The 17515-nt window shown below is 45.6% G+C and overlaps 1 protein-coding gene across 2 annotated transcripts; it reads right to left on the reverse strand.

The window, feature by feature from the left end:
* Positions 1 to 1941: 1941 nt before the first annotated feature.
* Positions 1942 to 13844, reverse strand: PLPBP (pyridoxal phosphate binding protein). 2 transcript variants are annotated; one of them, XM_007198715.3, is made up of 8 exons: positions 13686 to 13844; positions 11595 to 11702; positions 11481 to 11516; positions 10825 to 10900; positions 6902 to 7036; positions 5106 to 5248; positions 4195 to 4293; positions 1942 to 3331 (listed from the first exon to the last, which is right to left on the reverse strand). In XM_007198715.3, the coding sequence occupies exons 1-8, from the start codon at positions 13782 to 13784 to the stop codon at positions 3197 to 3199; spliced, it is 831 nt and encodes a 276-aa protein (XP_007198777.2). In that variant the 5' UTR covers positions 13785 to 13844; the 3' UTR covers positions 1942 to 3196. The 2 variants fall into 2 exon arrangements, with proteins under 2 accessions (XP_007198777.2, XP_057393441.1); XM_057537458.1 differs by lacking the exon at positions 13686 to 13844 and adding an exon at positions 13232 to 13515.
* Positions 13845 to 17515: the final 3671 nt, after the last annotated feature.

Here is a 17515-nt window from a genome sequence, read left to right on the forward strand (position 1 = left end):
TGTCTGAAGAACTAGGATGTCTTGGATTTTCAGAATGTCCCATTTGACCTCCTTCCTCCCGGCCCGGCCTTGGGGAACAGAATTCACCGCCCATCTAGCTCTGGGGGCAGGAGGACACAGTCCAGCACACCCTGAGCCCTGCAGCCTGTGGCACAGTTTGAATCTGTTGGGGGGGAAATAGGGTAAAAGAAGGGGAAGGCTGATTCCACTCAGGCTGCGTTTAATTCTCTCCTTCCTTCTTATCCCCTCTACTTGTGGTTTCAAAGTTTGTTCTGCATCAAGATGTGTCAGTTCTCAACAATGACTGCAGGCTGGAAAACACACATTTCTATCATGGTAAGAAGGTTCTCTTAAATGAAGCTTATAGGGAGTTCCCTGGCGGTCCAGTGGTGGCCCGGATTCGATCCCTGGTCAGGGAACTAAGATCCCGCAAGCTGTGTGGCACTGCCGAAAAAAAAGCAAAAAAAAAAAAAAGCAAAACCAAAACCAAAACCCAAAAAACCCCTAAACTAAATGAAGCTTATAAATCTAAGAATGTGCTGCTTACTAACTATTAAAGCCTGAGACAACAGAAGAGACCAACGTGGTGTGGTGTGGTGACCAAGCTCTGGAACAGGAATCAAAGGTCTTGAGTTTATTTCTTGTCCTGCCACCAACCCACTCTGACCTCAGGCCAGGAGCACACTGAACCTTCTCTGGGCCTCCGTGCCGTCTGCGAAGGGACGCCGCCCAACAGCCTAAATCACCCTACCAGCTGCCGTGAGGGCAAAACGAGCGGATGTAGGGGTTGGTGCTTTATGTGCCACGAATGATTAAAAAAGGGGAGAGAGGAGTACAGTTTGACTATTAAGAGGTTGCTTTGTTAAGAGATGCAATGAATCTGTGAGGAGCTTCCAGAGGACAGAGCCTTGATGGATTACTGGGAGCCTCTGAGCGTCTGGCACCCGGCAGAGCAGGGCCCAGGAGGTGACAGTATTGTCACAGAGGCAGGCTGCCTGGGTGGGTCCGACCCAGGACAGCGTGCTGTTGTTACTCAGGAAACCTGCTGTGGGTACTGTCACGGCTTTGATGCAAATCTGTGAGTACTCATGCCCGGCCCGTGTAACAAAAGACAAAGTCACAACTTTGCTCTGTTTTCTCTCCGCAAAAGGTCCCGGCCTGTGGTGGGCACACCGGACAGACATACTTTGGTTTCCTTTCCTCATCTGGGTTTGAGTCCGTCTCTCCGGGCTCCCCTCCTTCGTTGTTCTTGATTTCCAGGTACAAGCCAGAGGGCTCTCTTGCTCAGACCCGTTTCTCACCCAAAGGTTCCACAGTCACCCTCAGGACCCTCGGCTGAGTTCGAAAAGAAATGCGGTATCTGGAAGAACCTTGTGACTCTGCAAGAGTCGGCCATATCACTTGGGAGAATCGTGTCCTCCCTGTCTTCTGTTTCTGCCTTAAAAGAAGGGGTGACGGGCGGCAGCGTCTGACTGGAGAACCCGGAGGGCAGCCTGGAGGAGGTGGCGGATGCTGTGAGCAGTGGGCGGGGCGCACTCCTGGGCTCCGGGGCCCCTTACCCTGTACCCACTCCCAGGCAAATTTGAAAAAAAAATAAGGGGTGAGACTTTGGGTGAGAGCCTCTTCCAGAGTAGTCTGGGGACAGTGGCGCGCCAAAGCTTGCCCCTCAGGTTAGCCAATGTCGCCACCTAGAGGCAGTTTTAAGAGTTTCTTACAGCAAGAGTCAACCTCTTTATTCTTGCATTTCCTGAAATGCCAACATTTCACTTTCTTGCTCTTAGAAGTTCAGAATCCCTCTTTCATCCGCAGTCTGGCTTTGGCTGTTATCTGTGACCCACGGGAAGCCCTTCTCCAAAGCTGTACGATGCCAGTGACAGGCACAGTGGCTTCCTATCGGGTCCAATGCCCCCCTCCTGTTATACTCACTCACTACACCAGATGTAGAAAATAAATCTTTTAATCGCTTTGTAATTGGCATAGATGGCATAATTCAAACTCACATTTTTATTTAACAGACTGAAATATCACACTATAGCTTTGATTGAAACAGTACAGGAATCGTAATGGTTTAAGTTTTACAAAATTTCATTTCGGCAGGAGCTTAATGGAAGTTGTTTCATAAAATTAAAGACTGGGGCTTGAATAAGTAAGAAAAACCCACCTAGAAAACAAACAACGACCCAGACTACAGTTGCCTGTTGTGACTATCCGAGAATTGTTCTTTCTGGGTTTTGAAGAGCTAGCTACTCTATTAACGTCAAGACTTGCAAAATTCTGCCTTATAAACATGGTTGGGAGGGGAGGCTATAAATATGCCTAAAAAGTGCTCCCAGGAACAGGAACCTCAAAGCCAGGCTTTGTTGAAACCGTGAGCCTGAACTGGCTTTGAGGGAATCTTTCATATCTGGGGAGCTATGAGATAAGAAATAATCATAACGGGGACTATGGTGGCGGAAAGATCGTATCATTTGATGGTCATCACCGTAGGGCCCAGGGCAAAAGCTCAAAGTCCTGTCTCTGGAGGAGGATGTTAGACAGGGCCAGGGACCGCTTACGTTAGTTGCCCTGTAATTTTCAGGGTCAGCACCACACGGTGGCCGAGGACACAGCTCTCATCAGCCACAATGTGGGTCTGGAGGACTAACTCAAGGCAGGTCCCGAAGTTACCTGTACTGCCATTGCTGAGTGGAGACCAACGTTTACTGGGTGGGTGGAGACTGGGGGCAGAACCCACGCTGCTCCAGAGCAGCAGAGATGGCTAGTCAGTGGAGTTTGTATGAAGTTGGTAACAGGGAACTTTCTACTGAAGTGGATGACAAGTGGGAATCCCTGTGACTTTGGTGATTATAGGCTAGGCTTTAGTCACCAAGTTTTAACCTGGGAAAGGCATTCATGGGTTGGTTGGTGCTCCTGGGCAATGTTCAAGCCTGAACTCAACTCCCGGCTAGTGCCCAGGTACCTGTTCTGCAGAAAAGTCTGGATTCCTCAAATCCAATCCAAAGTCACTGCCTGAAGTGAGCTTCCTGTGTCAGACACTAAGTCAGATGGTTTCCATCGACGCACGTAATCGTCGGCGTGCTCTCTCCAGGTCCCGAGGAGGGTGTGGTCATGCTGTGACGTGGGGCACGTGGAAGTGAAAGCCCAGAGTAGTGCATAGTTAGTCTTCCTGGGCCCGGCCCTTGGGCTGGGCCGCTGCTCAATGTGCCCGGGCCACCTCCGCCGCCGGGGCCTTCAGCTCTGCTGCAGGCTTGTCCGGGGCAGCTTTCTTGGAGTAATCTCGCTCTCCAAAAATGGTGCTTCCTATTCGGACATTCGTAGATCCCACTTCAATCTGTGGGAAAGGAGTACCAAGGGCTGAGTTTAAAATAATGAAACGCAGCAGACGCTGAAGCTGCGCCTCATTTGAGGGGCTTCTCGGAAGGACAACGATGACGCACCTGCAAAGGACTGTGGGGCAGTGGTTCACCAGGAGAAGGTGTCTAAGAAATAAGTGAGGGGACTTCCCTGGTGGTGCAGCGGTTAGGACTCCGCACGTCCACTGCAGGGGGCGCGGGTTCGATCCCTGCTCAGGGGACTAAGATGTCGCAAGCTATGTGGTGCGGCTTAGATCCTCCTGAGCACAGGATCTAATTCCATTTTACTTATAAACACAAAGTATTTTTGCATTGTTTTAGTATATTCTGTTTTCCACAAGAGCTACTACGGTATACCTGGAGGAAAGTTTATAGTGTGATTTCTGGAACACTTTATCAAGTTATTCACTGCCCCAGAAGATCACGTTTGTGAGTTGTTAATACAGCGCACCTATCAGAACACACTTAGAGCTGCTGCCATCATGGTGACTCTACACATACGATGAGGCGTCAGACTACTTCGTCACGACTTACTGTCATGTCACCACGCCCAAGCATGAACACAGTGAAGTGCCTTTGTAAGAAGTTGTAGTTTAATTTCTTCTTATTTTCCTTTAGGTTCCACTTAGGGAATTAATTTAAAAAATTATGTGTGGGGCTATAATTTCTACACACTTCATTTCAAAAACGAAGGGGCTGGGGATGTTAGTGTAGATGAGAACCAGCACTCCTGGGCGCCCTAACGCTGCAATGAGGTATTTTCTGTAGCAAAAACACATTCTTGCTGGGGCCCTTTGGACCCGAACTTGAGGCACCCGAGGGCGCCGGGGAGGACACTCACCGCGTGCTGGAAGTCCACGGACATGCCCATGCTCAGCTCCACCTGGTCGGCAGGAATGCTCAGCTTCCCGCACAGCTCCTCCCGGAGGGCCAGTAACACCTGACAGAGAGACAAGCGTGACATCCATTTATCCCTGCTTTCTCCGAGGATGCCCGAAAGCGGCTGAGTCTCAACATCTCTGACACAGATTCTTTATTCCTCATGGTTTCAAGGCCTGTTAAAATTGCCGGAAGTGGACTTCCCTGGCGGCGCAGTGGTTAAGAATCCGCCTGCCAATGCAGGGGACACGGGTTCGAGCCCTGGTCCGGGAGGATCCCACGTGCCGCGGAGCAACTAAGCCCATGCGTCACAACTACTGAGCCTGCGCTCTAGAGCCCGTGAGCCAGAACTACTGAAGCCCGTGTGCCTAGAGCCCGTGCTCCGCAACAAGAGAAGCCACCGCAATGAGAAGCCCACGCACCGCAACAAAGAGTAGCCCCAGCTCGCCACAACTAGAGAAAGCCCAACGCAGCCAAAAATAAATAAATAAAATAAATATTTTTAAAAAGATAGAAAAAAAATGTTTTAAAAAAAATTGCCAGAAGTTACTGAAAGGGTTTTTTTTTTTTTTTTTCTTTAGCAAATTCTCCTCCTTTTCAAGAAAGCCGTCAGTCGTTGGGGAGGAAGTCAGAGCTCATTTTCTCTAAAGACTGTGTTAGGCAGGTTCAAACTGAGCCGAGAAGGGTCTGTGGAGGTTTGGGGACCTGCTCTGTTTCCCGTGTGAGGAGAGTTCCAGAAGAGGGTAATAATATAACACGACAGGCAGCGTCCGGGATGTCTGTGGAGTTGACGGCAGCAGCCAGCCCTGCAACAGCATCTCACCGGATGCTTGCTCAGCATGTGAGCAGCGCCCCGTCCCGGGCCCCGAGTACCTGGAAGTCTGGGTTTGGTCCTTGACTAAGATCGTGCCCCAAGCTCCCGATGGTCATCAGCCCCACGAACTCCAGGCTGGGGCACTTGGCGTTTATGTGTTCCACCATGGCCACCATCTCAGCAGGCGGCAGGCCGTGTTTGCCTTCACAAAAAGAAACAGAAGACACGCAGAACATACCAAGATGTTCCAAGAAGCCAGAGGAGAGCCCCCTTCTCATCCCTTCCTTATGACAGAGGAGGTGGCTCTCAGACAAGAGGACTTCTTGGAAGAACTTGTCCTCAAGACCAAAAGAGTGACTTTACATTGAGGTCTCCGTGTGTGTTACTCCCCTTCTGACCTGGCTCTGAGTTTCTCAAGGGAAGAGCTCTAAACTGGATTCTCTTTATTCTATCTCAGCATCTGAGAACAGCTAGAGTAGGAGGAAAAGAAAGAACACTGCTTTTGTTGAGACACCAAGAAGATTCACATCACCAAAATGCCAGATTAACCTGAGAATTATTTTTCCAAATCTGGTATTTCTACCGTTTTATTAATTCATTAGTAGAATTGTAAAAAAATAAAAAATGAAGTATATATTACATAGTTTTGACTATAACTTGTAAAATTTAACTGAACTTGCTAATTAACAACCAGAGGAGGAATCTGCAGCAAATGATTATTTGTTATACAGTTATAAGGGTGGATACTGTCCTTCTCTAATTTAACAAATGGAGTTGCTAACACTCCACCAATCTTTAATTAGGGCAAATGATAGCCACTGATCGAGAAATGATGTAACAGACTTGATCTGGAGTCAATTTCAGATTTACCTATATTGATAATGTAATGTAGAATCTAGGTGCATGTTCATATAACGATAATTGTTAAAATTTACTGAACACTTCTGTGCCAGGCACATGTGCCAAGTCCTTAGAGCTTTTCATTTAATGCAGTAACTGGATGAAGTAAGTACTCTTACCTTCTCCATTCTAAAGAGGAGGAGACTGAGGCACTGGGAGACCAAGTACCTCTCCCAAGGTCACACAGTGTGGAACTGGGATGTGGATCCAGGTAGCCTGACTCCAGGCCCCATGCTTGTTCCTTCAGCCTAAGCTTTGGAGGCAGATGACTGGTCTGTAAACACTTATTCTCAACAAACATCTAACAGGTAAGATGCTCAGGGCTCTATAGCAACAGCTTTACCTCCATTTCCACATTCAAGCCTCACAACACCCTCGGGAGTACTGCCCTGCTAGCACTGCCAGATAAGGCAGTGAAGTGCAGAGAGGTTAGGTACATTACTCAAGGTTACAACGCTGCAAAGTGGTGGAGCTCAGACCCCAGGTCTGTCTGATTTCAGAGTCCAGGCTCTGTTTACTATTTTACATTGTTAACCCAAGCCCCAAAAACATATTCACTGACTGGTACTCACAGTGATATTTCTTTGATTTTCTCCTAATGTAACAGTAAATAATTTTGTTAGGTCCTGAGAAGTATTATACATGTAAAACTGCAATCTCTTTCAGGAGGGATGGTGACCTCTGAGAATTTTCAGGATCAAAGTCACAATGCCCTTCTCGATTCCCCTTGCCCACCTCCTCAAAAATTAAGAAATAACAAACCATGATGTATCAAAGAATTACACATGGATGGGTTTGGATGTCACTGTGCCGAGACCCTACATACAACAGATTCCTTAAAGGCCTGTGATTTCTTTCTGTAACCTTATGTATCAGATGCTTAGGGCTGCCATTCTTCCTGAGCTCCAACCATCCTAAGGGGAGAAAAGTCTGCAGTCCAGGTCTGGTCACTTACTCTCCTCTCCGCTGGTGTTAATCTGGACCATAACCTTTAACCTTTCGGGAGAACCTTTTTTCTGCCACGCACTGTTCACTTTGTCTGCCAGCTTCACAGAATCCACTGTTTCCAGCATGAAGAGATTGGGGACAGCTGTAACGAGAAAGAGGCCAGGTCATTCTTCACTCACCTGACCGCAGCAAGCAACACACCACAAAGCTTTTCTTGGTACACAGGAAAATAATTTCCCAGGAAAAGAAAAGGACAGTTAAGTCTCAGTTCTGCTAAGACTTACGCAACAGTTTACTAGATATTAAGTTCCAATGTCAGCCCATTGCTGTCTAATCGGAAAAGACAAATAAGGAAAGGGAGGTGATGACGTGCTAGAATCAGGCAGCACACGTATCCATCCATAAGCTTCAAGAAGCCGATAGTTTATAAATTAGGAGTTTGGGAGTAACATGTACACACTACTATACATAAAACAGATAACCAACAAGGACCTACTGTATAGCACAGGGAACTATACTCAATATTTTGCAATAACCTATATGGGAAAAGAATCTGAAAAAGAACCTATCTATCTATCTATCTATCTGAATCACTTTGCTTTACACCTGAAACTAACACAACATTGAAAATCAACTATACTCAGGGACTTCCCTGGTGGTCCAGTGGTTAAGAATCCACCTTCCAATGCAGGGGACGCGAGTTCGATCCCTGGTTAGGGAACTAAGATACCACATGCCGTGGGGCAACTAAGCCCACACGCCGCAACTACTGAGCCCGTGCGCCACAACTAGAGAGCCCATGTGCTGCAACTACAGAGCCCACGTGCCACAACTAGAGAGCCTGCATGCCACAACTAGAGAGAAGCCCACGCACTGCAACTAAGACCCGACGCAGCTAAAAATAAATAAATACATATTATTTATTTATTTATTTATTTATTTTTGGCTGTGTTGGGTCTTCGTTTCTGCGCGAGGGCCTTCTCCAGTTGCGGAGAGTGGGGGCCACTCTTCATCGCGGTGTGCGGGCCTCTCACTATCGCGGCCTCTCTTGTTGCGGAGCACAGGCTCCAGACGCGCAGGCTCAGTAGTTGTGGCTCACAGGCCTAGTTGCTCCGCGGCATGTGGGATCCTCCCAGACCAGGGCTCGAACCCGTGTCCCCTGCATTGGCAGGCGGATTCTCAACCACTGCGCCACCAGGGAAGCCCATAAATACATATTTTAAAAAAAGAAAATCAACTATACTTCAATAAAAAAAATAAAAATTAAAAAAACAATAAACAGTGAAAAAAAAAAAGAAGCTGATAATTGTAGAGATTCTGAATGGCAGGCTTGATCTGATTAAATCTCAGTTCAAACTGAAAGAAACAGGCCAAGGTGACAATAAGGAATGGTTAAACAGTGAAAGCTAAAGTGCTCCCCGGACCTGATATCTCCATGTCTTTAAACTTCCTGGGATGGGGATGCTCTTATTCAACAAGGACATCAGAATGACCGCTGACAGCTAAGGGAGACACTTAGCTGTCATCAAAACCAACTTCTTTCCCAAAGATGCATTTAGTCTTGCCTCAGATAAAAAACAAGACAGGGACTTCCCTGGTGGCGCAGTGGTTGAGAATCTGCCTGCCAATGCAGGGGACACGGGTTCGAGCCCTGGTCTGGGAGGATCCCACATGCCGCGGAGCAACTAGGCCCGTGAGCCACAATTACTGAGCCTGCGCGTCTGGAGCCTGTGCTCCGCAACAAGAGGGGCCGCGATGGTGAGAGGCCCGCGCACCGCGATGAAAAGAAGAGTGGCCCCCGCTTGCCACAACTAGAGAAAGCCCTCACACAGTAAACGAAGACCCAACACATCCAAAATAAATAAATAAATAAATAAATTTTTAAAAAGTGAAATTCTTAAAAAAAAAAAAAAAAACAAGACAGAAGCAACATCAGCAGCTTACTTTTATTAAACACTGAAATCCTCCCGGTAATATGCTAATCACTTTATTTGCATTCTTTTTTTTAAATTGAAGTATAGCTGATTTACAATATTGTGTTAGTTTCAGGTATAGAGCAAAGTGATTCAGTTATATATATTCTGATTCTTTTCCCATAAAAGTTATTACAAGATACTGAATATAGTTCCCTGTGCTATGCAGTAGGACCTTGTTGTTTATCTATTTTATACATAGTGGTGTGTATCTCTTAATCCCACACTCCTGATTTATCCCTCCCCCCACCCCTTTCCCCTTTGGTAACCATAAGTTTGTTTCCTGTCTGTGAGTCTGATGCTGTTTTGTAAATAAGTTCATTTTGTACCTTTTTATTTTTAGATTCCACATATAAGTGATAGCATATATTTGTCTTTCTCAGCCTTACTTCACTTAATATGATAATCTCTAGGTCCATCTATGTTGCTGCAAATGGCAGAATTTCATTCATTTTTATGGCTGAGTAATATTCCATTGTATATAGGTACCACTTCTTCTTTATCCATTCATCTGCTGATGGACCCTCAGGCTGCTTCCATGTTTTGGCTATTGTAAACAGTGCTGCTATGAATACCGGGGTGCTTGTATCTTTTCGAATTAGAGTTTTCGTCTTTTCTGGATATATGCACAGGAGTGGGACTGCTGGATCATATGTCAGTTCTATTTTTAGTTTAAGGAACCTCCATCCTGTTCTCCATAGTGGCTGTATCAATTTACATTCCCATCAACAGTGTAGGAGGGTTCCCTTTTCTCCACACCCTCTTCAGTATTTATTATTTGTATACTTTTTGATGATGGCCATTCTGAATATGTTTAAGACCATGATTGCTGTGATGGTTTCATAAGTGCAAACATATGTCAAAACTTATCAAATTAAATATGTGCAATTTATTGTATGTCAATTATACTTCAATAAGGCTGTTTTAAAAAATAAATACAGGTTACTTTAATTTTGACACCTTGAGAGAAATAAGTATTCAGTTATTCAGGAAGATCTCCACCTGTCATTTTCACCCAGTTAAGTCTTTCTATAGTTAATTCTTAATTTTACTTTATTTACTGTATGTTACTGTATATTGTATTTCATTATTATATACTTTACTTGTAGTATGTTGTACTTGTATAATCGTATATTATTGCATTTTATTTAGTGTAGCCTTTTATTTAAAGGGAAAAGGACAAAAGTGTCTCCTTTGCCAGCTGAAAAATTTTATGGGCTTCAATTCCTTATAATTTATCTCAAAGACCACCAAAAAATACCTACTGTGAGGTAGGGTAGGTTTCCAAGTATATATTACCCAGTCAATTGTGAGTTCATTCTTTTCTTACATGATGTTTTCCCTTATATCAAGAACTAAGATTTCCTAATGCCATTTGCGGCAACATGGATGCAACTAGAGATGATCATACTAAGTGGAGTAAGTCAGAAAGAGAAAGACAAATACCATATGATATCACTTATATGTGGAATCTAAAATACGGCACAAATGAACCTATCTACAAAACAGGAACAGACTCACAGACATAGAGAACAGACTTGCGGTTGCCAAGGGGGAGAGGGGGGAGGGAGAGGGACGGACTGGGAGTCTGGGGTTGGTAGATGCAAACTATTACATATAGAATGGATGGACAACAAGGTCCTACTGTACAGCACAGGGAACTATAGTCAACATCCTGTAATAAACCATAATGGAAAAGAATATAAAAAGAGAATGCATGTATGTGTATAACTGAGTCACTTTGCTGTACAGCAGAGATGGGCACAACATTGTACATCAACTATACTTCAATTAAAAAAAAAATTGAAAAAAGAACTAAGATTTCTTTCCCAAAAGAAACTCCAAAGCACAAATGGTGAGTCAGAAATAGTCTAAAATCTTCTCTCTTCCACAGAAGGTACTGTAAGTGATACCATGATGAAAAAACTGTGTCTTCATAGTTAGAGTGTTATCTTACCCATCAATTTGTTGACAGTTTGTTTCTGTAGATGACCAATGAAGTGCCATCTGATCTCAGGACACGAAGACAGAATCTGAAGAGAAAGAGGTGACCGCGTTTGACTTAGACTGTGTGGAGGCCTTGCCCGCTCACGTACCTTGCACGCTGCCTTCTGACCTTCCCCGTCTATGCAATGAACCACTACTGCCATCCTTGGTCAGGCTCCTAAGGATACTTAGAGAAAAACTGAAGGCTTCTGTTCCGTTTCTCTTCCTTGTTCCTATCAACTCTCTCCTTCTTTCAGATATTGCCCATTAAGAATGAACTGATTAAAGCTTTCAAATCTCAAAAGGATCCAAGATCACAGCAAGCTCCTAAAAATCACCGTTTTCAAAAAGCCGCAAAGCAGAAAACCATGTAGAGAAAGCCCTCGCGCAGAAACGAAGACCCAACACAGCAATCAATCAATCAATCAATCAATCAGTAAGGAGAAAACTATGGTCTTAAGAAAGAAAGAAAATCTAGATGAGAAATGTTTAGGGCTCAGGGTGAACACAGACATTTCTACCGCCAGCCCGACCTCCTGCTCTAAAACTCAACCACCGAAGTGGGTCTAATTTTCAACTGAACAGCCAAGATTGAGATACAAACTAAAGAATTCAGATTCCACTTACTTTAGGATTTGATGCTTTTTCAAGCAGTTCCTGAACCTAGAGGGTAAAAACAGAACAAGTCAGAAGCCTGGCATACGTGACTCTTCCGAGGGCAGCGTGGAAAAGGGCTCTTACATAGTTCTCCCCGAAAGTGCGCTGCCCATGACTGTAGGCCTCGATCACCATGTCTGCAGGTTTGGTTTTGCTGACCGCTACTAGCCGGGGCTGGATGGCTGGGAGTTCCTGCCAAGAGGAAAAGACCCAGATGAATCAATGGTTGGGAATATTATCCCAATAAGCCCTGTAGGACATCCTGTAGAAGAGACTGGCAGAGATCTTTAACTTGGCATTCTGTAAGATCCATTATTCCAATACTGCAGGGAGATCAGTATCAAATGATGCTGATCAAATGTCTTTTGTACGCGTGGCATCTGACTCTAATACGCTAGCTACCTTAACACCTAGGAGAAGACCTTTCTCTCTCAGGAGAGCTGGGCAGGTAAGTAAGAGCAGGATTTCCGTAAAGCCTGGTCTTTGACCGAAAGCATCAGCATCACCTGGGTCCTGCTTCAGACCCACTGGATCTGAATCTCAGTCTGGAGTCTGAGAATCTCCTTCAAATCAAGCTCTCCGGATGAGTCTCTTGCATGCCAAGGTTGGAGGTTTAAGAATCACTTTGTCAAGAGAAGGCATTGCTCTCTGACTAGAAGGGAGGCCACTTGTGGCTTCTGAAACCCCGAGGTCAACAGTTTTGGAAACTCATCTGGGTCCTGGTGTAATTATCCATATTGCCCACAGGCACTCTCAAAAGCTGCCTGCTTAGGGCAACTCTGTAACTTATTGTACAATCTAATCAAGAACTGGGGGCAGAACTGAGGCAAAGACACAGAATGTTCTGGACTCAGGATTAGACCTATCTGACCCCGTCATGGCCGTTACATAAAGAACACGGCTTCCCTGGACTCTGCTGCAACCAAATCCACACAGGGAAGAGATTCACCTATCCCCATATGGCTCAGTTTTCATGTACCCCATCACCCTCTGGAATTTTTACAGAATCACAGAGTTCTCAAAGGGCCTGAAAAGTTACACTGATTAGCAAAGAGTTTCCCCTTCCTTCTGGGGGCTGCACTGCCAACCTTTTATGAGACCATGTCATAACTCCTAGGATTATGTTGATGAATTGACAGTTTCTAGAGAAAAAAGTGGAATAGGCAGCCCATCTGCCTGAGAGTTATGCTGGGAGCACCCCTTAGCGTGATTATTTCTTAGGGGAATCGCTAGCTTTTTCTTGGAGAAGCACAAAAAATTAATGCTGGAAGGGAGCTTAGAGCTTTCCATTGCCTGTACATATGAGGAAACTGACAGCCCGAGTAGTTAGATAAGTGACTTGTTCAAGGTAACGTCTAAGTAACAGCCAAGTAAAGGCTACACTAATACAGGTCTTCTGTCTCCAGGCCACCATTCTGAGCTCTAACACCATAAATGCTTGGTCAGAGAAAACTCTGACCTCTCTATTCAAGCCTGTCTCACTCCACACCATTCAGCTTAAACTTGCACTGAGGGGAAGATATTGACCTTTGGTTTAGTGAACTTCCAACAAGAGAGGAAATATAGATAACGAAAAAAAAAAAAAATCTCCCCGTAAACTGCTTGGGATTGGAGGTCAGTTCCCTCCTGCCCCAAACGCGCAAGTGCAGCTCTGGTGCCTCCCTCCCAAGTCGCGCCAATCCACCCTGCCCTGCGCCAGCGAGGGGGGTGGGGGGACTGACATTTACTGAGCATCTACTAGCTGAGACGCTGCCACACACGTGACCTCCGGCAGACCTGGCCTCCTTTGGCTGCTCTGGTGGTGGACGTCTTCTCCTGCAGCCTCTGGGCACAGGCCTGGCCCCTCTCCCATCCGCCAAGGCTGCTGACCCCTAACACGAAGCGGGATGGACAATGATCGCGCTGCCTGGAGACTGGTCATTTTCCCGGGATACCGACCCCTTCTGCTCCGACCAAGCCAACCTCCAGAAAACCTGACGGAAGCTGAGGAACCCCTTCGCTGGCCTTCTGGGGGCTCTGCAACCCGCGCCTATGCCAAGGCGGCGGGCAAGTCCCGCCCCTCCGGGAGACCCCTCTGCGTCACTGTGACGACCCATTCACACGCAGGTGTTCCCCCCACCCCCCACCCCGCCTCAAAGCGGCCGCCCACTGTCACCACGCGGTCCCCTTCCTCACCCGCGGCCGCCGCGTCACCGCCTGCTGTACGCGCTCGTTCACCGCCCTCAGGGCGAAGCCGACCCCCATCTCCGCCGACATGCTGACAGCTCTCCACATCCCCCAGGGACTAACGTCGAGCCCGGACCCCCAGCTCCCCCGGGTGAGACCCCTTCCGGTCCCGCCCAGCTCACGTCTCCGTGTGCCCAATCACCGCTCACCACCGAGTCGTCTCAGCCAATCGTCAGCACGGGGCGGGACGGGGACGGTGCGGCCGGCGGCCCCGGCCCCGACCCCTCAGCGGCGCCATCTTGAGGAGGTCGCCGCGGAAGCCCGGCGGGGCTCCTGGCTACGGAGGCGCTGCTGGCGTCGTTCCCGGGCCGCGGGGCGGGCCTTCCGCGTCCGCCGTCTCTGCCGCCCCCGTGGAACCGAAGGGACGCAGAAAAGGTGGCCTGTTCCCGAGGTCCTCTTCCCGGGGTCCTTTGCTCGCGGATCAGCAGGAGAAGCTGCTGGGGCTGGAGACATGTCTTTTATCTCAGATGATTCTCGGGAGGAACCGTTAAGAGATATAAAAGAAAACTGCAAAGAACGTGGCAGGATTCAAATGTACGGTTATTTTCCTCTGGTCATCCTTTAGACCAGTACTGCCCAGTGTACGACACATATGTAATTTAAAGTTTTCTAATAGGCACATTAAAAAAATACATTTTATATAGCCCAATATATCCAGAGTAAGGTTTCAATATGTAACCAATAGAAAAACTTAATGAGATCTTTGAATTCTTATTGTATTGATACTTAATTTACAAAACCCGGTGTGTAGTTTGGACGACAAGCCTCAACTCGGACTGTCCACACCACAGTCCCCCCGGTGGCAGGTGCCGCCTTCTGGGAGGAGAGCACAGGCAGCTTTAGACAGTCCAGCCTGGGCTCCGCACACATTCAGCCCAGTTCTTGAGTCTCCTACGTGTGCAGCTCTGGGCCGTGTGAAGATCACAAACAGGATGAGGAGCCAAACGATACAAAGACTAGCGCAGTAAAATACTAAGTTTAATAGTCGGATGGTGAAACGGTAGGTGCTGAGGCAAGTAGAGATGGATTTTGTTGCGGAAAACATTCTTGGCTGTACTGCTGTACTGTTAAAAGACTCTCAAGCATTAATTCAGCTTCATGAATGAGATGCTATTACGTTGGAGAAAGGGCTAAAGTTTGCTCTCCATGTTGTCTTGAGGTGACTGGGCTTACTTCGAGCCTTCTGGAGAGAAAGGGCAACGTTCGTACTTTGTTCTCTCACCGTCTTCCCAGACCCTGGGAACTGAGATAGAATTTCACATGTCTGCTCTGGGAAAATCACTTTGAGCAGAACCTAGGGTCTTTGTCATCAAGCACTTCTTTTGGGGAAGTTTCCATCTACCAGGAACACAAAACTGGGTTATCTGTAAACTAGGGTTGCAGTAATTGTGTTCAAGTAAAATGTCTCTGGACTTGATAATTTCTACTCCTGCCAAAGTGATAAAGATTAAAAAATGACTTAGACTAGCCCTTCATGGTGTGAATATACTAATAGATGCTGGTGGTAGAGGTGCAAGGTTGGGAGGTGGCAGCCAGCAGTCAGTGGTGGAAGGAACAAAGGGATTACAGTGATGGGGGTCATGGTGAAGGGCTGTATAGCGGAGGGATTGGGTGAGCATGACATACTTAAACGGATATGCTATTCAGAAAACATTTTAAAAACCATAAATACTTAACCAAGGGATGTATAATCCAGGTGATAGCTATGACAATAAGTAGAAGTACCTTCATTTAATAGGTCAGGTCATTTCTTTGAATTACAAGGTCAACCTCCCCACCCCAATGGTGTATGTGAGAGTGGCTCCCCAAAAAGTATCAGAAGAGTGATTTAAGCTTTCGGGTTAATAAGGATGGCAAGATTGGGTGGTGGTGGGCATAGGGCTGACACAAGTTGAATCTTGGTTTCATCACTAAACTGTGATCTTGGACAAGTAACTGAACTTCTCAGTTTTTCATTTATAAAATGGAGTCAGTCAATATCTCCTTCAGACTTGCAGTAAGGATCAATCAAGGTAACATGTGACACACACTTAGCAGAATGCTCCCCGAAGCAAGTGTTCAATGAACACTAGTCCCTCCATTAGTCAACATTTATTGAGACGTTTTCTTTGTAAAGGAACCAGGGGAGACCAAGATGAGTAGGACAGGATTTATTGTGGATTTGCTTCTAAGATACTATTCATCTCTAACATTCTATGACCTTATAAAAATGGAAATAAAGGCAAAAAGATCATGGGGACCCCAGTCTCATTATCAATTCCCATTTTCCAATTTTTTCTTTTAACGTCTTAGCTGTGCTTTTGAATGAATTTTATTCCACTTTTTCCTCCTTATTTTCTTTTTTAGTTTCTTCCTCTTCCTGGGACATCAACCATCTAATTTAACCTTTCATCCTTCCATACTACTTAATCCTTGAAAAATGCAAGTCTGAAATCACCTCATCACTAGTAATTGTCTTTAAATTGCTCCAACAGTTTGCAAGGACAAAGAAGAAAAGAGATTAGAAAGCCAAATACCCAGAGGAACCGGTTTCATAAACAATTTTATAAAAATCTAGTATACTTACCATAAATGCCATCAAACTTTTAAAATATTCACCTCTGTAGTCTAAGGCCCTGAATTATGAGAAAAACATTTATGGATTTTAAAATTATTTCCTTTAGGGAATCCCCTGGCGGTCCAGTGGTTAGGACTCTGCACTTTCACTGCCGAGGGCCTGGGTTTCATCCCTGTCAGGGAATTAAGATCCCACAAGCTGCGCGGTGTGGCCAACAAAACAAAACAAAACAAAAGTTTCCTTTTGAGTTTACTGTGATTCTTTTGGGGGTATTAAAAAAAAAAGATAAAATAATAAAAAATTACTGTTGCCTGGTTACTTGGCTCCGAAGAGAAATGGAAAAATAATGCCCATGTTCCAGTTTAAATGAATTCAGGTAGAGAAGTCATGACAGCAATCCCTCAGCAAACATGCTGTCACATTTGGCTTTTGAAATGTCAATATAGATTCTAGAACCCTAGACCTGGGGAGGACCTTTAGAGATCATTTGATCCTTCATATAGAGAGGATGACATTTAAACCATCCCAAACAGCACAGAATCTCCCCAAGGCCATCAGAGAAGAAAATGTTATCTGTGATAATCCCTGGATTTATTTTCTATTTGCAGATAACCACTTTTCCCTATTTCAAATTTTAGCCAGTCTTAAAGTAAAATCTTTCAAAATGCTCTATTCTGCGAGCCCATTTCCTCTTCTTTGGTCTCTGAGGAGCTAGAATATCTAGCTGACCATGATGCAACTTTTTTTTTTTTTTTGGCTGCGCCGTGAGGCGGGCGGGATCTTAGTTCCCTGACCAGGGATCGAACCCGTGCCCCCTGCAGTGGAAGTGTGGAGTCTTAACCACTGGACTACCAGGGAAATCCTGCAACTTTTTAAAAAAAATTGCAGTATAGTTGATGGACAGTATTATACGTTACAGGTGCACAATATAGTGATTCACAGTTTTTAAAGGTTATGCTCCATTTATGGCTATTTTAAAATATTGGCTATATTCCCTGTGTTGTACAATGATGCAAGTTTTATAAATGTGAAGTTGCTAAACTCCCCTTCTGCCTTTTCTGGGGTCAACCCATGAGATTTAGTTTTTAACTACTTTTTTTCTTTTGGTTTTAACATTTTGTTTTCTTTCTAGCCTCTACAAGTCTTTTTTTTTTTTTTTTTTTTAAATTGGAGCCCAGAACTGGGCAATTCATTTCAACAGGGCCAAACTGGCTAATTTTCT

The sequence above is a fragment of the Balaenoptera acutorostrata genome, chromosome 21, assembly GCF_949987535.1.
Source record: "Balaenoptera acutorostrata chromosome 21, mBalAcu1.1, whole genome shotgun sequence".
Classification (NCBI taxonomy): domain Eukaryota; kingdom Metazoa; phylum Chordata; class Mammalia; order Artiodactyla; family Balaenopteridae; genus Balaenoptera; species Balaenoptera acutorostrata.

What these genes read in the sequence shown, in the direction of transcription:
- PLPBP (XM_007198715.3), bottom strand. Translation starts at nt 13,784, where the DNA reads ATGTGGAGAGCTGTCAGCATGTCGGCGGAGATGGGGGTCGGCTTCGCC. An exon ending in GCACTTTCGGGGAGAACTAT is followed by an intron (nt 11,517 to 11,594) that starts GTAAGAGCCCTT and finishes TTTACCCTCTAG; the next exon opens with GTTCAGGAACTGCTTGAAAA. An exon ending in CCGTGGACTTCCAGCACGCG is followed by an intron (nt 3,332 to 4,194) that starts GTGAGTGTCCTC and finishes CCTTTCCCACAG; the next exon opens with ATTGAAGTGGGATCTACGAA.